This window comes from Choristoneura fumiferana, chromosome 2, assembly GCF_025370935.1.
Source record: "Choristoneura fumiferana chromosome 2, NRCan_CFum_1, whole genome shotgun sequence".
In the NCBI taxonomy this organism is placed as follows: Eukaryota; Metazoa; Arthropoda; class Insecta; order Lepidoptera; family Tortricidae; genus Choristoneura; species Choristoneura fumiferana.
The window spans coordinates 9967054-9988537 of NC_133473.1; the positions used below are offsets into that span (position 1 = coordinate 9967054).

The 21484-nt window shown below is 36.1% G+C and overlaps 1 protein-coding gene across 2 annotated transcripts; it reads left to right on the forward strand.

The window, feature by feature from the left end:
• The first annotated feature begins 82 nt into the window (after positions 1-82).
• On the forward strand, positions 83-20867 carry LOC141442834 (sodium- and chloride-dependent glycine transporter 1-like). 2 transcript variants are annotated; one of them, XM_074107976.1, is made up of 13 exons: positions 83-482; positions 6466-6628; positions 7401-7688; positions 7767-7920; positions 8043-8175; positions 8258-8392; positions 8485-8588; positions 8962-9199; positions 9287-9415; positions 9501-9710; positions 10092-10265; positions 12651-12842; positions 13460-13548. In XM_074107976.1, exons 1-12 carry the CDS (start codon positions 408-410, stop codon positions 12804-12806), a joined length of 1959 nt encoding a protein of 652 aa, XP_073964077.1. In that variant the 5' UTR covers positions 83-407; the 3' UTR covers positions 12807-12842; positions 13460-13548. The 2 variants fall into 2 exon arrangements, with proteins under 2 accessions (XP_073964077.1, XP_073964067.1); XM_074107966.1 differs by lacking the exons at positions 83-482; positions 6466-6628; positions 7401-7688; ... (6 more) ...; positions 9501-9710; positions 10092-10265 and having other exon boundaries at positions 12754-12842; positions 13460-20867.
• The last annotated feature ends 617 nt before the right edge of the window (positions 20868-21484 follow it).

A 21484-nucleotide genomic window follows, 5' to 3' on the forward strand; every position in this document is an offset into this window, starting at 1 on the left:
ATATTCGCCAAGCGGAGACCGTTTTCCCAGAGGGGTCCACAGGGGAAGGGGGGTAGCGGAGGCTTGATATTGACCTAGATGTTCATTCAGAGTTCGGTCGATGCGAAACTTGACATCTGCGCGATCCTGCGTTATGTGTTTTTCAATTTAATGCATATTTAAATATTTATCGTCTAATGAGTGATCGGCCAGTAATGTTTTTCAAAGCTGACACGGTGTATTCTTGATATAATTATATGAAACGTGTTTGGGGTGGTTATGCTTAAATTTCAGTAGGTAAAGGGATGTGATGTGTTGTGCGATGATCGAAGCGCCCTGTGGGATCGAAACTTCGGTGGTAGCGGGCACCAGCATGGAGATGGAGAAGCTTGCATTCAAATAGTGTTGTCTATTTTTATTACTACACGATGGCGAACTCTTCCAAGACACCTCTTCCAGATGTGAAGAAAATAATACCAGCTATGGATATTAAATATTCCGATGTGAGTTCTATGTAGATGGATCAAAAGATAAAAGATTTAAAAAATGATACAACTCTAGTTGAAACCTAATTCATTCCAAGTATTATAAATTAGGCAAAGTATAGGTAATTGTAGTAAATCTTTATAAACATTATGAATTATGTATTTAACCGAGTACCCGTCTCTGGCCAGTCCTTCGTATGCTTACAAAGTTCTAAGTACTTCAGTAACATTACAATACCACTAAAACTATTCAACCACCTAGAAAACTATTCAGGTACGAAATCTTTTTTTCTCTCACGGAAAATCTTTGCTTACGTAACAGCGCTTTATAAATTGTGAGGTACTTATAGGTTGCCAAGGTTTATTCAGGGATTGTATTACCTCCATCGCATTTTCTAGTTCATTTATCACGTAGGTACGAAATATCGCGAAGGTAGGTATATTACATATAGGGAAGGTATTATAACATAGTAGAGTAAAATAGTATCTATACTAGGTCTTATTTTATGAATTGCTTGGCCTGACTGAAACATTTTAAATATGCCATTTATTTTCGACTTCATGTGTAGGTACATATATTATTTACTACTTAGAATATTACAGAAAATGTCACCTAAAAAGATCCGAACCTATAGAAAGTAGCAAGGACATTCCATATTTAGGTAGGTTAGGTTAGGTTTTTGCTGACGGTAGGTGATTTTATTACATTTTTATCGTGCGGAAAGAAATTGTGACCAGCACCGAGGCCCTAACGTAACAATATTTAGATAAAAATATCTTAGTATCCGTATCCGGGCAATGTAGTTTCGATTGGCGTTTTTCTAGTTGAAAACCAATAATTTGTCTTTCAAATTTATTTATAGGTTCCGTCGGTCCGTCCGTTGTCAACACTCTTATACCTACCCGGAAACGATTAGGGATATCAAAATTAATAAGTTTGTATCAAATACTGAGGTCCTAGAAACTTGAACTTTGTATGATTGTATGGGTGTTAGTAACCACCTAAAATAACTCCACACTGCTACATTTTATTCAGGAGAGGGGCTCTGCTAACACTAGTTTTATCTACAAATTTGTACGGAAACCTTGATTCGCGAATCTGACTTGCAATTGAACGATTTTTTATTAGAGGTAATCATCAGCGTCATGATCTCAGCGTAAATATGTCCCACTGCACGGCACAGGCCTCCTCTCAGCATGAGAGGGCTTGGGCCCTAGTACCCTACCCACGCGGTCCCAGTCCGGATGGGGAACTTCACACGCGTTATTCTTCGCAGATGTGCGCAAGTTTCTTCAGAGTATTTTCCTTCACCGGAAAGCTCATGGTAAATTCCAAATGTACCTACCTAATTTCGCATGTATGAAAAACTCAGAGGTGCGAGCCCAGGACCCTCTGCTTGAGAGACTAGCCTAGCCACTAGGCTACCATGGCTGTTTACTATTTATTTAGAAGTTGTTGTTATTGCTCATTAAGGGGCTGTTTCACCATCCATTGATTAGCGTTAACCGCCGGTTAAATGTGATGCCGTCTCCGTCTACTCGAACAAAACAAATAGAGACGGCATCACACCTAACCGCCAGTTAACACTAATCAATGGATGGTGAAATAGCCCCTAAAAGTAGTAAGTATTAAATAATTATTAAAATTGAGAAAGGACAAATAATATTCCACAAACAATAGGTTTTGCGGCTTTGTCACCTTCCATAGTAGGTAGGTAAATTAATGTAGAGGCCGGGAAGTAGAGGGTTGGCGGCCAAGCATCTGAGCCGGATAGGGATGCGAGGCCGGCAACCCCACGTTCCGGCCGAGGCTTGTATAATGCTTTTCTCAAACATGACATGAAATAAAATAAAAAAAACAAGAAATCAAGCATGGCGGGACGCTGTCTGGTCGCCCTGTTGCGTGCGCGCGTGTCGCGCTGGCTGCTGGCGCGGCGGCTGCGGAGCGCGTTGAAACAAAAGACGTCGCATTGCCGGCCAGCGGCTTGTAAAGTTGTATGAAATCTCTTTGCAGGCCGCTAGAGTGACCGCGGGCAGGCAGGCGAGCCGCAGCGCCTGCAGCGCGATACTTCTCTGCCTATTATTTGTAACACAACATCAAATTTCATGTCATGTTTGAGAAAAAATAATTACATACTACCTATAGGTATATTTCATTTACAGCCTAGCACTTCATGTCCTGCCTCCCAGAGACGTATAATATTTAATGTAATCCAATCCAGTCCTATTATTATTACTTATTTTAATTCTGACTAAAATAATACTAGTCTTTTTGGAATAGATATAGATAGAGGATACCCGTGTCACCTACACTATGTAGAGACGTTCATTATTGAGGAGTCCTGGTGCTTCACCACCCGTTTTACCATATGCATTACGAGGAGCGTAAATTGCTTAGCAACTGTGTCAAAGTAATTAAAATTTAACCCGTGAAATACTTGTTATCGAGTAGTAACTCCGATGGTCAACTGTGGTCTTCATCATCAGTTCCACTTCACCAAATGATTATTTTCAAGAGCAAATGCACGAGTTACTACTAAATATATCCAATTTACTATAGGTGTCCCTACAACATTTTAAGAGTTCCCTCGATTTCCATAAGATCCAATCATCAGATCCTGATTTGGTGCTTATGGGACCTAATTGAAGACATTCCTAGACGAACGCAAAAAAAAAATCAAATCGGTTCATAAGACGGAGTTCTGAGGTAACAAAAATAAAAAAAACATACAACCGAATTGATAACCTCCTCCTTTTTTGAAGTCGGTTAAAAACAGCTCTACTTTCACGGCGTATTTACTGTAAAAATAAATAAATTAATTAATTAAACTTTATTTCAGACGATAAAAATAAAGCTAATACAATAATGATATTAATAATATATATATAATATATAGATTTTAATAACCCTCCTTCTTCGCAGTCGGGTAAAAAGTAAAGCTTGGCAGGACAGCCGCGTTGTTCCGTTTTTGGCCACTTTGTCGCATTGTACCTATGTTTTTGGGTTTGGCACCCATTATTAGATAACCTTATTAGCTGTATGTACCTACACTATAGCAGGCTCTTTTGCCAACATTTCAAGCCTATATATATATAGGTACATAATAATCATGTCTCGTGCGGTAGACTAGCGAGCACACTCGCCCTGTTAGTTCAGTACCCGGTTATTTTTGGCAAAAAAGAGATAATGATCAGGAGCATCAAGAGGCACCTGATGCCTCGTTTTGTGAAGAATATAGTATTAGGTACCTACCTACACTTTGGAAAAAGGAATTCGGATCTTGAAAGGATTCTCCGTATATTTGATGGTTAGCACGAATACAAATTGGGTAAAGTTTATTGATAAGTGCTTCTTATTTTGTTTACACTTCAGCTTGGATGGATCCAAGCTGAAGAGTAGAAGTAAGACTCAAGTAGTTAGATTTCTCTGACCTATTGGCTCTGTGCAAGACATCAGCGTCACCTAGCGTCCACAACTTTTTTGGCTCTGATGCTCTGACGTTTTGAAATTTCATCGCGACATTGTGAGAAAAATCAAACCTATAATAACGTATTAATTTATAATACAAAATTATTGTGATACCGTGATTTGGGTGGACAAAAGGTTGTGAATTCATTTTTGGCCATTAAAATTAAATGACGTAAGTAAAATTTATTCAAAAGTGTGTTTTTATTTTCGTTATGTTAGGGTTTGTTTACTTCATGTTTAGTTGTACTTTTACTGTAAAACGAAAAGATAAAGCTATCTTATTGGTTTCTTTGAATAATAGTAAAATTATATAATTGTTCTTATATCGCTAGTAATAAATTAAGTAAATATTGCTTTCAGATCAAAATGAGTATCATTTTGAAGACCGGTTTTGTGAGTATCACTCAATATAAAATTTCAACCACAAACCGTTTCATAAGGAAAATTGTTGCTAGACATGTCCGAGATGTAGAGGTATTTAAAGTCTTTACAAATTGCTTTGTTAATGACAGATTCATATGAGTATGACAGATGACAGAGCCTAGATTATTTCTTCTTTTGGACACTATGAGCGCTGCGATAGATTTCATTACCCCCACCTAGTACTTCACACCCTCCCAATAACCTACACGTCTGATTGCTGTGCAAGAACTCCTCTCAGACGAGAGCCATGGGCTGTACCGACTTAGTTCCCACGTGGGCCCGGTGTGGATTGGGAACTCAAATACACCTTCGATTTGCTTCGCAAGTGCGTGCAGATTTTCTCACGGTGTTTTCTGTCACCAAATCGATCGATTGTTTTACTTATATCAAATCAACACAACTTCTCCCGTCAATCGATTCTATCGATATTGCGATAGACCTATCGATAGAGTCAATATCGTTAGTTACGGAAATGCTAGACGGAGTACTACAATCGATACTGTCACTGCTCTAGAAAACTGCTACCTGTCGGTAGTATATAAACTATCTCGATAGCGCTTGAAATGTCGACATACTTTTTATCGAATGTCATTTAAAAGTCAACGTTTCATATTTTTAAATTTCGTCGAATATTCCTTACCTGGAATGATTAGAATGACTATTTTTAAATCACCGATTTTTAATTTCTGGAAATATTATTTAAGAGATTGTTTATTGGGCAGATATTCATTTCATATTTTATTATTTCATACTTTTTTTAATGTTGTAAATGTTACATCTTAGAATATTATTTTACTATTTATAATTTCACAACTTCAATGATTTTTTTGAAGTCGCAGTTGTAATGTTCTTTTCTAGCAGCGATTTATTTTTGTTGGGGTCGCAGTTCTAACCAAACCTAACCTACTTGCCCGATAGCGATGTATTTTGGTTGGGGTCGCAGTTCTAACCAAACCTAACCTACTTGCCTGATAGCGATTTATTTTGGTTGGGGTCGCAGTTCTAACGTAACCTAACCTACTTTCCTGGAAGCGATGTATTTTTGTTGGGGTCGCAGTTCTAACCTAACCTAACCTACTGTCCTGGTAGCGATTTCTTTTTGTTGTGGTCGCAGTTTTAACCTAACCAAAACTATTTTTATAATAATTGTAACTATATTAATTTTATTTTTCAGAAGAGTACAAGCCGTCAAATTTGCTAAAAAATATGCAAAAGATGCAGAATTCAATCTTGAATCACTAAAACTAGTAGAATATATTGTTATAATATGTAATCAACTATGAAATAAAAGTGTTTTATAATAATACGTTGATAAACAGCGATATTTCTGATTGGTTTTTGGAGTCTTTTTGTATTTTTTATTTCAACTCCAAATTTGTTTATTTTACGGGTATCCCGTGAAACCATATCGAAAATACAAACTATGAGACATGGATGAACAGAAAAACAGACCAGCGCTGGGAATCGAACCCAGGTCCTCAGCGATATTTAGTTGTTCTGTCTCATGAATAGTTGATAAAATTTATTTTTAAGCAAATAATAATCCATGTACTGTTGTTCTAATAATTGTTTTAATATGTAATGACTATTCGATGAAGTGAAATTACTCCAAGAGAAAATATTAGTATTGAATATTCGATATATCGTTTACGATGAAATGAAATTCGATAATTAGTTTGTCGAAATTTCAAGGGGTATCCCTAGGCACGGAAATGCTAGACGAAACAGAATACTAGCGATGCTGTCACTGTTCTAGAAAGAAAGCGATGCTAACAGTATCAATACTATCGATAGTGCTAGTCACGGAAATGTCTGATGGAGTAAAATATTTACTATCGATACTTGACGCAGTTCTAGACAGCGATATTATCGGTAGTATCGGCATTATTGCGTTTTAGAACTTTGTTACTAGATAGTATTGTTATTTATCCATTGCCTATTACCGATAATACAGACTTTGCTTACTTCAAGGGTAGATCAATTGGTGTCAAGTATCCCGTGATATTTATTTATTTTAGGAATTGCACTATCGATATTCAACTATCGATCGCCAACACTTCTGTGCGACGGGATTAGCGAGAGTTAATGTTCTAATTTAAATTTCTACAGTGTAAAGAAGACTTAGAAACGGACCTTCCAAACGAGGATAGCGCAGAGCCGGAGCGCGGGAACTGGACGGGCCGGTTCGATTTCCTCCTGTCCCTTCTGGGGTACAGCGTCGGCCTTGGCAACGTGTGGCGCTTCCCTTACCTTTGTTACAACAACGGTGGAGGTGAGTGCGTTATATAACGGTCCTATAATAGGGTAGATGACACCATCCCACTATCCCACTAATATTATAAATGCGAAAGTCTGTTTGTTTGTTACTTCATCACGTCTAAACCATTGAACCGATTTAGATGAAATTCAGTATACCGATTGTTTAGGTCCCGGAGAAGAACATAGGACAGTTTTTATCCCGGAAAATGGTATAGGTAGTTCCCGCGGAATAGCGATAAACGAATTCTACGCGGACGAAGTCGCGGGTAACGGCTAGTAAAAATATAATTCCAAGAAGCAACTCTAATTTAGTTGTTTTGTCGTGTATATACATATGCTGAATAGAAGGATATTTTCTTTCTGATCTTCTAATAAGAATCTTAGCCCTGAAATGAAATTAATTCGGTATCAATAAGCTGCAAAATTTGATTTTCAGTTGCTGTAAACTAAAAGCCAATAAAATACATTCAGCAAAAAAAAACTTATGTTAGAAGAATTTTAAGAAAAACTTACTGAACTGTTTACGGAACCCTTCATGTACGAGTCCGACTCGCACTTGACCTATTTTTATAATTAATTTGGCTATGTTTAACTGAAAATACTCAAAAAGTCTGCATTACTAACGACCTAGGCTGTGATGTCTGTCAGTAAATATAAAAAAAACCCTGTATTCCTTATCCCGCGGGAATTAATGATAATCCTGAAAACAATTTTTTACTCTATAATAACTACGTATAATAATAAATATAGATTTAATTATAGCCATGCTTCTTTTTTGATTGCAGGTGCATTTTTAATCCCATTCACAGTGATGCTCATAATAGCGGGTCTCCCGCTTATGTTTATGGAATTATCGTTCGGACAATACGCGGCGTTGGGCCCCGTGGCCGTTTACAACCGTTTCTGCCCGCTCTTTCGGGGTCTCGGCTACGGTATGGTCATCGTTTCCAGTATCGTAATGCTCTACTACAACTTAATCATCGCTTGGACTATTTACTACATGGCTGTTTCAATTATGAGCATTTTTTACCAACTTCCGTGGCAAAATTGTGACGCTGATTGGAGTACTCAGCGTAAGTTACATCATTTACCACATATTGCATTCAGAACGGAGTCACCTGTAGATATTTATCTGAAACATTCCTTTTTAGATTGTTATTCATATGAGGAAGCCGACCTATGCGAAGCTCAGAACGGAACGTATTATCTGAGAGAATGTTACAACCAGACTTATGTCATAGCACATAATATCGGTGCATTAGCGGATGCTGCCCTGAGGCGGCCACCAGCCGAAGAATACTTTACGTAAGTCAATTGACAAATTCCCCTACATGCGCCACAAGTGTAGGAATAAGTATGAGTAGGTACTTACTAAATATTCCCTACGCTGACTTCAGTGGTTATTTATTAAGTAATCTTCTTTGCAGTAATAAAGTGCTTGGGCTTTCGTCTGGGATAGAAGAAACAGGCCACATAAGATGGGATATGGCCGCGTGCTTACTAGTTGCTTGGCTTATAGTCTTCCTTTGCCTATGCAAAGGTGTGCAGTCATCTGGAAAGGTACGGTCCTGCTATGGACCTAGCAACAAATAATTAGGTGACGAAAGCTAGTCGTAAGCGTTAAGCGGTTGTTATGTTATAGGTGGTGTACTTTACTGCATTGTTTCCGTATGTGGTACTGGTGATATTATTTTTCCGTGGCGTGACGCTACCCGGCGCATCCACCGGAATCCTATTTTATCTCACGCCGGACTTTAGTCAACTTGCTAATGCACAAGTGAGTGGAGTACCTATTAGTAAAATTGACGTAGATTTTATTTTGATATATTTGTTCAGTTGTTTCAAATGGATTTTTATTGTTATTTACAGGTGTGGGGAGACGCCGCGGTGCAAATATTTTTCGCCTTGAGTCCTGCATGGGGAGGACTTATAACATTATCATCTTATAACAAGTTTTCCAATAATTGCTACATGTTCGTACAAGTCATAATTTATTTATGGCCATTTGCTGAAAAGAAAATCAAATCTAGATGTCTTAAGCTCAGTTTAGTTGAGTCAAAATATACGGAACTTTAGCCAGATTTAACGACTAAATCTAGGTTTATTTCTTTTTTGCAAGGCTGCTTTAGTCTGCTTAAGCGTTGTAATTATTAGAATCAAATTAAAAAAGACTAAATGTAAAAAAATACTAAAATAAAATTAACACTACACTAAAATTCTCGTAGCAAAATAATTGATATAAATAAAAAAACGTTTAAAACATAATCCGCAATTCAACTTTCACCAACTACAGGATGTTTTCTTTTATTGTTTTGTGAACTGACATTGTTTTTATTTGTCCCACAGAGATTCATTGATCGTCGCAGCTTCTAACATAGCGACATCATTTTTTGCTGGACTAGTCATTTTCTCCGTCATCGGGTTTCTAGCCCACGAATTGGACGTAGAAGTTGACAAAGTGGTGGATCAAGGTGCAGGATTGGCTTTCATCGTCTACCCAGAAGTGGTCACACGATTACCAGTATCGCCGCTATGGTCCATCCTTTTCTTCTTCATGCTGTTGACTCTTGGACTCGACTCTCAGGTAATAAATGAATGATTGAACCCTTGAATTGTATAGGTACTTGAAAAAATTGACCATATATTAAATAACATGTCTTTTAATTTCAAGTTTGCGCTTATGGAGACAGTGACAACGGCGATCTTGGATAGATTTCCCAATTTGAGACAAAATAAGGTGTGGGTTGTATTGACAGTAGCAGTGGGTGGCTACTTGGGTGGCCTTATATTTACCACTAACGTAAGTTTCATAAACTTATTATAATAGGCTCATTATTAGAATAGGGTGTGGAAAAAATACACAATTTTCCCTGTTAATTTTGCAGAGTGGCATGTACTGGCTGCAGCTTATGGATAAATATGCAGCCAATTGGTCGGTGTTGATCATAGCCATCGGAGAATGCATACTGATCGCGTGGATCTACGGTGCAGAGAAGTTCTGTCGTGATATTCAGGCCATGATTGGCCGACAGTCTAAGCTGTGGGTGATTTTCTGGAGTGCAATGTGGCGGGTTATAACACCCGCTGCTTTGGTGGTAAATATGTTTACTTTCTAGCCAATTCTAAGATATTTTATTGTGAAAATTCATCTGATTTATACCAACTTTTTCATCAACATTACAACGACCTCGTATCGGACCTACGTACGTACCCCACGATACGATAAATTAAACAAATATTACTCACACTGCGGATGCTATATATTGTTATTGATATTGCTATTGCTCTACCAAATTTTTTTTACGATTATGAAGACACGAATAATTGCAAGTCCAAGGTGTTTATACAGCACAATATTACATATATTAATATACATTTCTCCTTTTTGCGCTGCATATTTAATTCATAATTATTGGGGACAACAAGGCAGTTTATTTGACAGTTCTTTTTAATTAGCCTGGTGGTCTGTTTTTCAGTTCATATTGGTGTTCAACTGGATAGAGTACAAGCCGGCGTCATACGGCCACTACGTGTACCCGATGTGGGCCGATGCGGTGGGCTGGGCCCTGGGGGTGTTGCCTGTTGTCGTCGTCGTTCTGATGGCCGTTGACCAAATCTGCAGCGGTCCTGATGACCTGACTATCATGGAGGTGATGTTTACAGTCACATAATCAATGAAACTCTCAGGATTAAGAACCTCGAATCTATGTTATCGACCGAAGTACGCTCAACCATTGTTTGGATAATGTCATCCGATCGAACCAAAGGCATCTATATATATAAAAGAAGAAACTGACTGACTGACTGACTGACTGACTGACTTATAGATCAACGCACAGCCCAAACCACTAGGGCTAGAAACTTGACATTTGGAATATATGTTCCTTAATAGATGTAGACGCGCACTAAGAAAGGATTTTTCGAAATTCCCACGGGATAGGGAAATATCTAAACTTTTTTCGCTTTTTTGTTTGTAGTCGAATCTCTGAAACTATTGAGCCGATTTTAAAAATTCTTTCACCGTTAGTAAGCTACACTATCCTTGATTGAGACATAGATTACTTTTTATCCGGGATAATGCAAAATTTCCGCGGGATAGAAATAAATTAAGTAATTCAATTTTGGAGCTGATTTAAAAAAATCTTACATATGTGATATGATTATCCCCACATGTCAAAGGCTACTTTTTCTTCGAGAAATTACAAAATTCCCATGGGATAGAAAAAGCTGAATGCAACTTCGGGGATGATTTTAAAAATTCTTTCATCAATAGAAAGCTACACTATTCCTCATTAGTAGGTATAGACTACTCTTCTTCGGGAAAATGCAAAATTCCCGTGGTATAGAAATAAGTGAATTCAACTTTGGGTCTGATTTTAAAAGTTCTTTCAACAAAAGTAAGCTACAGTATTCATGATTGACATAGGATAAGTATGTTTTTCCGGGAAAATGCAAAATTCCCGCAGGATAGGTACATAGAAGTAAGTAAGACAATTCAAATTCGGAGCTGATTTTAATAATTCTTTCACTAATAGTAATCTGCAGTATCTCTGATTGACATAGGCTGCTTTTCTACAGAAGAATGCCAAATTCCCGCAGGATCGAAATGCTTAAGTAAATTCATCATTGGGGTTGATTTAAATAGATATTTTACCAATTGGGAGCTACGTTATCCCTGATTGGCATACGCTACTTTTCTCCGGGAAAACGTAAAATTCCCGCGGGATAGCAAAAAGTGAATTCAACTTCAGGGTTAATTTATTTATAATTCTATACCTAACTCTACCTGAACAGTACCATGACTGGCTGACTGACAGACAACGCATAGCCAAAGCTACTGGTGCTAGAGATTTGAAATTGGCATAGATGGACCTAAAGTAATAGAGAGGTGCACTAGGGAAAGATTTTTAGAAAATCCCATGGAATAGAAAAATCTCAACTTTGTTTGATTCTTTGTTTGTTGGGGGTAATCTCTGAAACTACTGAGCTGATTTAAATAATTCTATTACCAATAGAAAGCTACAATATCCCTGATGGACAGACTTCTTTTTTTTTAAATGCAAAATTTCCGCAGAATAAAAATAAGTGAATTAAATTTCGGGGCAAGCTACAATATGTCTCTCATCGACAATTAAGAATATTAAAATAGATCATAACAGTAATTCATATCCCGCGGGGACTTTACAATTTCTCGAGATACAATCCTATATCGTGTAGGAAGACGCCGGCAAAAGAAACGCGTAGTACTTTAACGTCTTTAACGTTTCAGCGAAACACGGTTTCAGAGTTGGTACGAATTATGAATGATTAATTACGTATGAAGGTTGATTTTTGAATTCCAAAATGTGCACCATTTGTCTAAACCAACGTCTTACTGTATCTATATTTCCATGTAATCCTCCAAAAAATCAATCAAAACACGAAAAAAAGGATCGCAGAAAGTAAATGTATGTTAATGTTACCCCAAATTTAACGCGAGCGAAGCCGCGGGCAAAAGCTAGTGTAACATAAAGGGTGAAGCCAGACGAGCGTAATTTATTGAGTTGTGAGTCACGTATTTTTGATCGCGTAATTTCTGCTGCATTCGGTTTTATACAAAAGTCCAGTTTCTGACACACGGCGACACAAAATTAGTATCGACAAATAGGACTTTGTATGGAACCAAAATTACGCGACCACAATACGCGACTCAAAAGCTACACCCAAAGTGAACACTGCTAAACCGTTGTGTTGTAGTAAGCGCTCTCTTTAAATCCTTACTTTACATGCGTTTGTTTCCATTCGGAACTGTTTGTCTTACAACGGGCGAACACACTTTGGTTGATGATGGGTTAGAGGTATTCTCTCCATTAGGGTTGGCTGTGGTAGCGTACGAATTAAAATTTGAGAATGTTCCAGACGGTTGTAAATCAGCGTCCCAACAGAGGTTACCATTTGGTTTACAACTGGAGTCTAAATGGACGGCAACAAACAAGGTTACCCCTGTTGGGACGCTGGTTTACAACCGTCTGGAACGTGCTTTACTTGTGTTGTAGAAAGCCCGAGTGCTAGCCCGTCCGACGGACGAGTGGGGCCCGCCGGCCAAGCTAGGCACGTGCGCGCGCGCGCTGCCGGGCCGCGGGGAGCCGGAGCTGTCGCCACCAGTACTGCTGCTGCACGGCCGGCCCGTGCTGCGCGAGCGCGGCGCTTGACCCCCGCACACACACCCGCTGCTGGCCATGCGCAAGGTAGCAACCCTTAACCCCCAGCATATTTAAAGGCCGGTCAAAATCAGCAAAAAAATAACAAAACACGATGTATCTCTGGTTTTTTTAGTATGCTGTATGTTTGGACCCATTAAGGCCATGCATACCCAAGTTTGCAATTTCCAAAAACTTGTGGGAAAAAAAATTGAACTTTTTTCCGATTCTACTTAATCCGTGTATTTTTTGTCGAGCGTTATTTCATATGTTTTTAAGAACATTAAATTTGTGGCAAATTAGGCTCAACTAAGGCTCTGTAGGTAATAAACAACAATCGTGCGTGAGTACATGTGCTTGATACTCGATCTACTCGTTATAACGGTTGGAAGAATTTAGATGAAAGTTGGTACGAGTTTTTTATACAATAGGTAATTTTAGTAGTAGTAAAGAGGTAATTTTTGGAAATGGGAATTTTTGTGAAATACTGGAATATCAATTCAACTAAAGGCCTGAGGAACGGTGTATGCGTGCGAAGCCGAGGGTAAAAATTAGTAACTAATAAATAATAATAAAAGTCAATATAATCATACTGTAGTTACAACATGAACGCTTGTTGCAATACTACACCGAATACTCATCATATATTTTTTATTTGTTTTCAGGCGTCTCAAGACGGAGGTGACAGCACATCTATTACTAGTGGAATAGAAAGTGAGACAAAGAAACCTGGAGCAGGTATTTTAAAATCAACTAAAAACTCAATCAAAAGAAAGGTGCAACATTTCAGCGACGACACGGCCAACGAACCGCTACTGCATAAAAATAAGGAAATAAGCGAAATTGAAAAACAAAGTGCCAAATTATTGCTAACAAAAACAAAGACTGATTTTGGATGTCAAAAAGGCGATGATAAGGACAAGTTACTTGCTGATGATAAAATTGCAAAGCCTTCCATTTCTGATGTGACTAAAATCACGCACCACTGTGGTCTCACCGGTATAAGTAATGGTTTGAAGGAGCAAAAATATTCAAACTCTCAGTCAATATCAACGGCATCCATTCACAATCATATGTACACTAATGTGTTTGGTAATATGGAGGGGCTAAAAAATTCAGTAGTAGCCAAAACTCAAATACTTGTCGAATTGGATACTAGTAAGTCGACGGGTTACAGTCCGAGTCCGTTAATATTTACGACGGCTAAAATCCACACAGACGGTAAAATGCAGCAAATGGAACCAGTGCAAGTTACGCCTGTTCCTATTTTGTCTACTATTGAAGGTGATATTGCCAAAACTGAAACTAAATCAAAAGAATCCAGCGAAAAGCCGAAAAGCGGCGAATTTATAAAAATAAACAATACAAATATTTCTGAACAACAAGCAAAAGAAAAGAAAAATATCACATTAACACCAAAACCAGTAGCTTCAATGTCTAAACTATATGAAAAACATGAATTTAATACAACATCCACTCAAAATATTGTCGCCAGTGCATGTAATAAACCAGCACAAAATGCAAGTAACTTAATAAGTGACAATAAAGACAAGGATACTAGTACACTTGAGCATTATGTTCTTAACGTTAGCAGTATTCAGACCACAACTTCACAGTTATCCAATATTAGTAAAAAATCAAAAAATGAAATTTTAAGCACAAAGATTTCACAACTATCACAAGAAAGTAATGATAGTGCAGAAAGTAAGTTGTCATATTGCACAGTCAAACCGACAAAGTCAACAATATCTTCCAAAAATCTTCCAATAATGAATAAAACAGATATAGCACACATGATTTCATGTAGTAGTTCTTCTCCAGACAAGAATTACGTAGATATAAACAAAAATATTCAGACTGGTTCACATTATGAACCCGAAGAGAAACAAATTGGATATAATACAGCTGATTTAAAAGCTGTAGCATCTAAACCAATTATTGATATCAATAAAATAAAAGAATTTGGTATAGGTTCAAGTGTCAAAGAAGAGCTAAGCAAAGTTAATTCAAGTCCTATTACTTCAACTAAAACAAGTAAACAAGACAGCCAAGACGAGAAAAAAACCAATATCAAGCCACATTCGCATGAAGAAGCTGAGTATAATATTAATTGTCTCAGTAGTGAGAAATCTGTAATTATAAGTACTGCCATGGCCAATAATGCGGATGAAGTAATAGAAAGTGGTTCATCTAAGGCATCATCACCGTCAACTTCATATTCTAGCACAAACAAAAAATATGAAATAGATAAAACTTCATCGACATCATCTTCTAAAACAATAAGCACAGAAATAAGTCCATTGATAAACCTACAATCTAAAAAGGTTTCTAATGAAAAGTCCGACATAATAAAAACTGGTTTAACAGGTACTACAAGTAAAATTCCGCAGACAGCAATCACCTCTTCAACACTGTCTGAAATGAAATGTGCCACAAATAACTCTAAAATACTGTCGACAAGCCCCATGTTAAATTTTACAAACACGAAAGAAGGTAGAGTAAATACAGAAATTATGAGCTCTGATTCTGGATTAGCCAATAATCAGAGTGCAACATTAAATACGGCTCTAAAATCAAAAACAACCGAAAATTCTGCCATAAAAACATCGACAGCAGCTACACCAAATAATGTTGCAACAGTAGTTTCATCTATTTCAAAACCCACTACAACAGCATCTGGTATTAAGTTGCCATCTTCAATTACTCCTTTTACTGGAGCAGTAAAACCAGTACCAAAACAATCGGTGTCTGTTAAAACGGTACCATCGGGAGTACAAACAGTATCTTCATCTGTTAAATCTAGCACCGCCAATGTAGACATCTCTGACAAAATAGATGTTACTTCAAGGTCAGCCAATAAATCAAAAAGCAATATCATAAAACCAATAAATTCGACTTCAAAAGTATCTACAACCGATAATATTGGCGTGACCAGTTCAGCATTATCTTCGACTTCGAAACTACCATCTCCATGTTCAACAAAAACAGCTGCAAGAAATGTTTCACAGAATCAAGCCAAAGTAAGTGGAACTGTTCTAGACGTTAAAGTTTCAAAGGCTTAACAAAAAGCTGAATAATTAGTAGATTTACTAAACCACCCGTCGCGCAAATCAACGTGATCACTACTTTAAGTTTAAGTACCTATATTGTGTTATTTGCATAAGACGCTCGCTGCGTAGTAAGATGGAAGTGATTGGGATTATTTGATGTAAGTACCTATGTTTGTCGCTATTTTATACTATAAGAGCCACAGCCTAAGGTTATGGTTACACATAGGGACTCTCAATTACTATGAATTGAATAGTAGCCAAAATCGCAATATTTTAATTTTGATCATAATAGGTATTTAAAAGATTAAGGATTGTTATTTTGATTAATTTGATAGTTTCAACGACATTTTGTTACCTTAAATAGAAAAAGTAATACAACGTTAATATTGCCAAAAAATCCCATTAAAAAGAGAAACTAATACTATCAAGAAATTTACGAACTTTGTCTTATTGAAAATGAATTGATGAAGGTTTCAATAGGTAATAGTTTAAAGCCGGGGAATTCTTTCATTGTATTACAATTATGCATTAAGCTCACAGACTAAACTAGTAGGTAGTACCTAGATAGATGAACGCAGTTGATTTGGTGTCGTAGTTAGGTACCTAGTATAGATGTCTAGAGTCAACGGTATATACATTAATTGTTTATTTCTTTTGCTCATGGTAAATAAAGCAATGGATTTGACTAGCATCATTAATAAATGTGCTATTTATAACATTGAAAGTAACTTATTTACATTTATCGCTCGAAGTTTTAGGTACTCAAAGCACTGCCAAGCTTGTTTAGAGATTTCTGCTTGAAACAAGATGGTTAATAGGGCCAGATATAAAAAAAGCGATAATTTGATATACCAACATCGACCGAGCAACATGATTGTTACGAAGAGTTTTATCGATTGTAGCAGATGGATCCTCGCTAAATTTGAGATATATCATAGGTGAGAGTAATACTATAAGAACAAGATAGGGGCCTGCTCAGACAAAGATCGATGCAGTACTTCGAGTAGGATCCATTAAAACGTGGTAGTGGTGCTAAGAAATATACCCAATATTTTTTGTAGACAATATTGTAATATTTTGGAAACAATTTAGAGATGATCAGATCTATCTCAACCATAGTGTCAATTTATCAATTTTTACATATATCTCTATCATTTTCAAATTCGATTTGTGCGAACAAAAATGATGCGATTACGAATAAGCCATTTAAAATTTTGATAAAATCGATATTAATATGGATGCAAGATAGCATCACACTACAGACAAAGTTAAATTGAAAATAACGAAATAAAGGGAACGATAATCTATATCATTAAATTGTAGAACAATAATATTTTGTAGAATATTTTTAGGAAATATTTATTTATCAGAAAACAAATTCGTAGATCTAAATTAATATAATAAATACCTACGTACTCGTATAACTGTAAGTTGGAGTGGCCCAGATTAAAATGAAAGATGGATTTTGATGTCATCTGTACGCGTAAAGGGGCACTTCAACTTACTTTTTGGATGATTATACTCGTTTTTATTACGAGAGAAAGTATAGAAATGTAACAGGGTAGCTAAATGGGTAACAACTGATTGAATGAAATAACGAAGCTTTTAAAATATATATGCTTAAAACATTATTTGAATTAAGCGTAGGCCAATAATATCATCAATAAACGCTACAAAGCGCCAACAAAGTGTACAAAGAAAAAAATATATACACTGTAATAAACGCAAAAATAATGAAAGGGTTCACTTAACATAAAATACATTTTACATTCGGTATACCTAAAGTAAAACTATTTCGAGTTTTGAAAAGGAAAATGCATAGCAGGATGGATTCCAAGTAGGTAGTATATATTATACTTAATAATAGTACAGTCGAGGGCAAAGATACAAAATATGTATACACGACTTTATGCAACTTTGGCCGTGTCGATATCTTTGCCCTTGACTGTACTTATCAAAAAAATCGTATCGGACGGGAATACTTTCTCGGTATAGAAGAAACAAACTAAATTGTAAATTCCTCTTTGTTGAGACTACTTTCTTGAGAAAGTTGTTGATACAAATTACTCCTTTAATTATTTTTAGTATTGTTTTTCAAGTACTTGTCTTACTTTAATTTGTACTGAACTGTATTGTATGTAAATAAGTATATTATGTAATCAACAGTCATATTCATTGCACTGTGATTTTAAATATACCTACTCATAAAATTTGCACTGTGAAGCACAATAAAGTAAATTTTCTCTTTGTCACAATAAGGTTTACAACTACTACCTACTCGTACGTACCTACATGTGTATGTGCAATATCTCGTGCGTATAGCAGGAGACCTTATGTTAAGCCTAGTTTCTAATAGTTTTAGCACGTATGTCCAATTTCTATATTGATCCGTCTATATTCGTACTAATTTTAAAATTTCTTTATTACTATGGCTCAATATTCTGAAACACTAGCTCAAAATTCAAATTCATGATATTCATTTATACTCTTATGATGCTATTAGTAACTTAATATTTATAGAAGTGAATTCGTTTATTTAAAAAAGTCAGTTAAATAATAGGTACTTAACTTACATGTCTTTAATATTGTGGAATTTTTGTTGAGAATTATCTCAATGACAAAATTAAATATGCTGAAGCCTCGAAGTAATATTTGTTTAGGTACCATAAGCCAAATATGTGGTCTACCACCCTAAAGTTGATAATCGTTTGCATCTCACAAAACAATAATGCCAATATACGTGTCTGTCAACTTGACAGTTCGACTTTAGCGACATATTCATTTGATAGGAACTTGTTTAAAAATTGATAGACCACTTATTTGGTTGATGGTACATTACCTAACCAGTTAATCTTCTTAACTATGCATTTGGTACATACATAAAAAAATACCTATTGCAGTATGAATGTATGATAAGAAAAAAACGATTTTCGAGAAAATTTTGACCCAGATTTGAAGTTAGGTACCTAACAATGACAGTTGTTTAAGTATAGGAATAGAATGCCAGATTCCTAGATTATTGTTTCTTGCAAACCGTGTAACGACTGTACCCATCCTTAAGATGTTGTACGAATGAAGTAAATTAGAAAATGTTCTTTTAACTAAGACTAGAAATTAGAATTGACGTTTAGATATTTTACTCAAATTGTAGGTTAATAAAAATAAGACTAAGGTAAGATAAGATTGTAGGTTAATAGAACATTCCTCATAAGTTGATTCTTTTTAGAGAATTTTATTTTGATATTGACCGTGTTTAATCCTTCTGAAGGTTTAGAATTGAACTTACCAAATGGGATTACTAATGTACTAAAACTTCCCAAAGTATCACATCCCAAAATATTTTACTCAAATTATCATTTGGCAAAAAAAACATTTCATAAAACAACTTATCGCAATTTTACAGTTAGTAAATTTTTCTTTGGCAAATTATTGTTTCAAAAATAATTAAGTACCTACTTAGCCATGTTTCATAATTACCAAGTATTATTTAGTCAAATGTATCGTTTAGCATAAAGCACTCTTCCCAAAATATTGCATGGCATAATAACCTACTTTTCTGGTAGCAGTTCGTTTCTGTGGGGACGCAGTTCTAACTTAACCTAACCTACTTTTCTGGTAGCAGTTGGTTTCTGTGGTTGGTTCGTGTGCGAAGTGTCATTTTGAACAAACTTTTTTTTTTAAATATAATATTAGCCAAAAGAAAGCGTTTGTTTAATAAACGTTTGTCATAATAAAACTTAACAAAATTAAGCCAAATGATAATTGGACCAAATGAATAACATGCTAAATGTTAATATGCTAAAAATTCATTTGGGAAATGAAACTATTGCGATAAGTATTTTGGGTAGTGAAATTTGGCGAAAAATATTTTGCCGAAACGGCAACACCTACCTAATGATTATAATAATTATTAATGATGATTAGGTGTTGTGGAATTGATTCGTTTCTATTAAATAGAATGTGGATACATGGCCATGATACATGGACCCGCTTCATCACTGTCTGATAGTTTTATTTTGTTCTTAAACTGTTATTAAACAGAGATTGCATCACATATATTTAACGCATAAAACATCAGGAGCTCTACCAGAGCAGAGAGCGGTGAAGCAGGCCATTAGTGCCAAAATAATATTTTCCGCATATTTCCGCATAAACACAGTTCAGTCTTACTTGTCTTAAGTTCGTACAATTCTAACTCAACCGTCTCAAAACTCTATAGTTTTCTCACAAAATATTGTTTATCGCTGAAATAAAGGGATCCAATGAAACAAATTAGGAATACGTATACGTATTTCTGTTCGATTTCCAGCTACTGCAGTTTCATTAAAGGCATATTTTAATAAAACTTACTTAAATAGAATTTAAGGTCAGAATTTAGTTTTTAAGTACTTCTTAAGACAAGTAAGGATAGATTGACTTTACTAGCGAAGTCGGAGATGAGAAATTGTAGCGATGTTGTGCATGCGTGCGGAGGCTTCGTCTAAGGAGATGCGCACGCGCTCGCCGTTTGTAGCGATAACGTTAACGTAATACAATAAGTAATTACGTAAATGGTGCGGCCCGGTGCGGGTGACGATTGTAGAAGACGGCAGAAGCACTAATACAGGGCAATGAAGAAATTGATAGAGTAGTAAATTATCTTTGACCTTACGTATGTTCTACAAGACAATTAAAACGCCTAATTTAAATAGAAATATTGTTGTTGAATTCGATGTATTTTAGAGAATTATTGATTAAATCGATGTTACATAGATGTTTATTGTAAATATTAAATTTAACAGGAGCCAAAGAAGTATGAGACGTTTTAGAGCGTTGCGTATGCATATTATAGAGGACTGTATTTTTGGGTGATATTTTAGAATGAGAAAGGAGAGCCATATCTATAACAATTATCTGCAGGCTACGCTCAGGTCACGAGGAGAAATAAACTGGTCAAAGGAAGAAAGGTAATGATGTGATAAATGCTGTATGATTATAGATTTAGTGTTGTTGTGCTATTAATAAAATATGTTCGAATGTGGTTTTCGATGGTTTTATTCCTACTTACCTTTATTCCAAATTTATTTTCTTTAACTTGGCAAAAAAATATTTTTAATAACAGTTTAAAAACTGGTTGCATGGTGTACGGTTGTGTCACTCTGAAGATGAGCTCTGTTTGAGTTCGAAACGCGTCAGTGTAGTGTGGTGGTGGTGATAGATGGGTTTGTGTGATTTGTGTGTGTTCTTACAGTGTGGAGGTGGAGGAACTGCATGAACACGCATATTTTGCATAAGCTTAGCTATCGTAAGGTCGCGGGTGAGCAAGGAAATTATTTTAGTTCATTGATATGGACCTCCGCAAAGTAACGCCTGATTCAATAAATTGTTTAAAAACTTACCCATTAAAGACAATTATAATTTTTTTGCGCCCTATGATGATGATATCGTATCCACGGTAGCAAGTAAAATGTTTTGTCCTCATTTTAGTCGCATATTTAAAACGACAAGGCTTTATAGTCGAATTCAATTTTAATACTCATTAGGGAGATACAGTTAGGCGCCACTATGCGAAGTAGCCGCCGAATTAAATCGGCCAGGCTTTATGGTGGTGATGTCGAACTTTCTTTGCCTGCTTTTATTTTAAGTACCATTCGCGTCGGG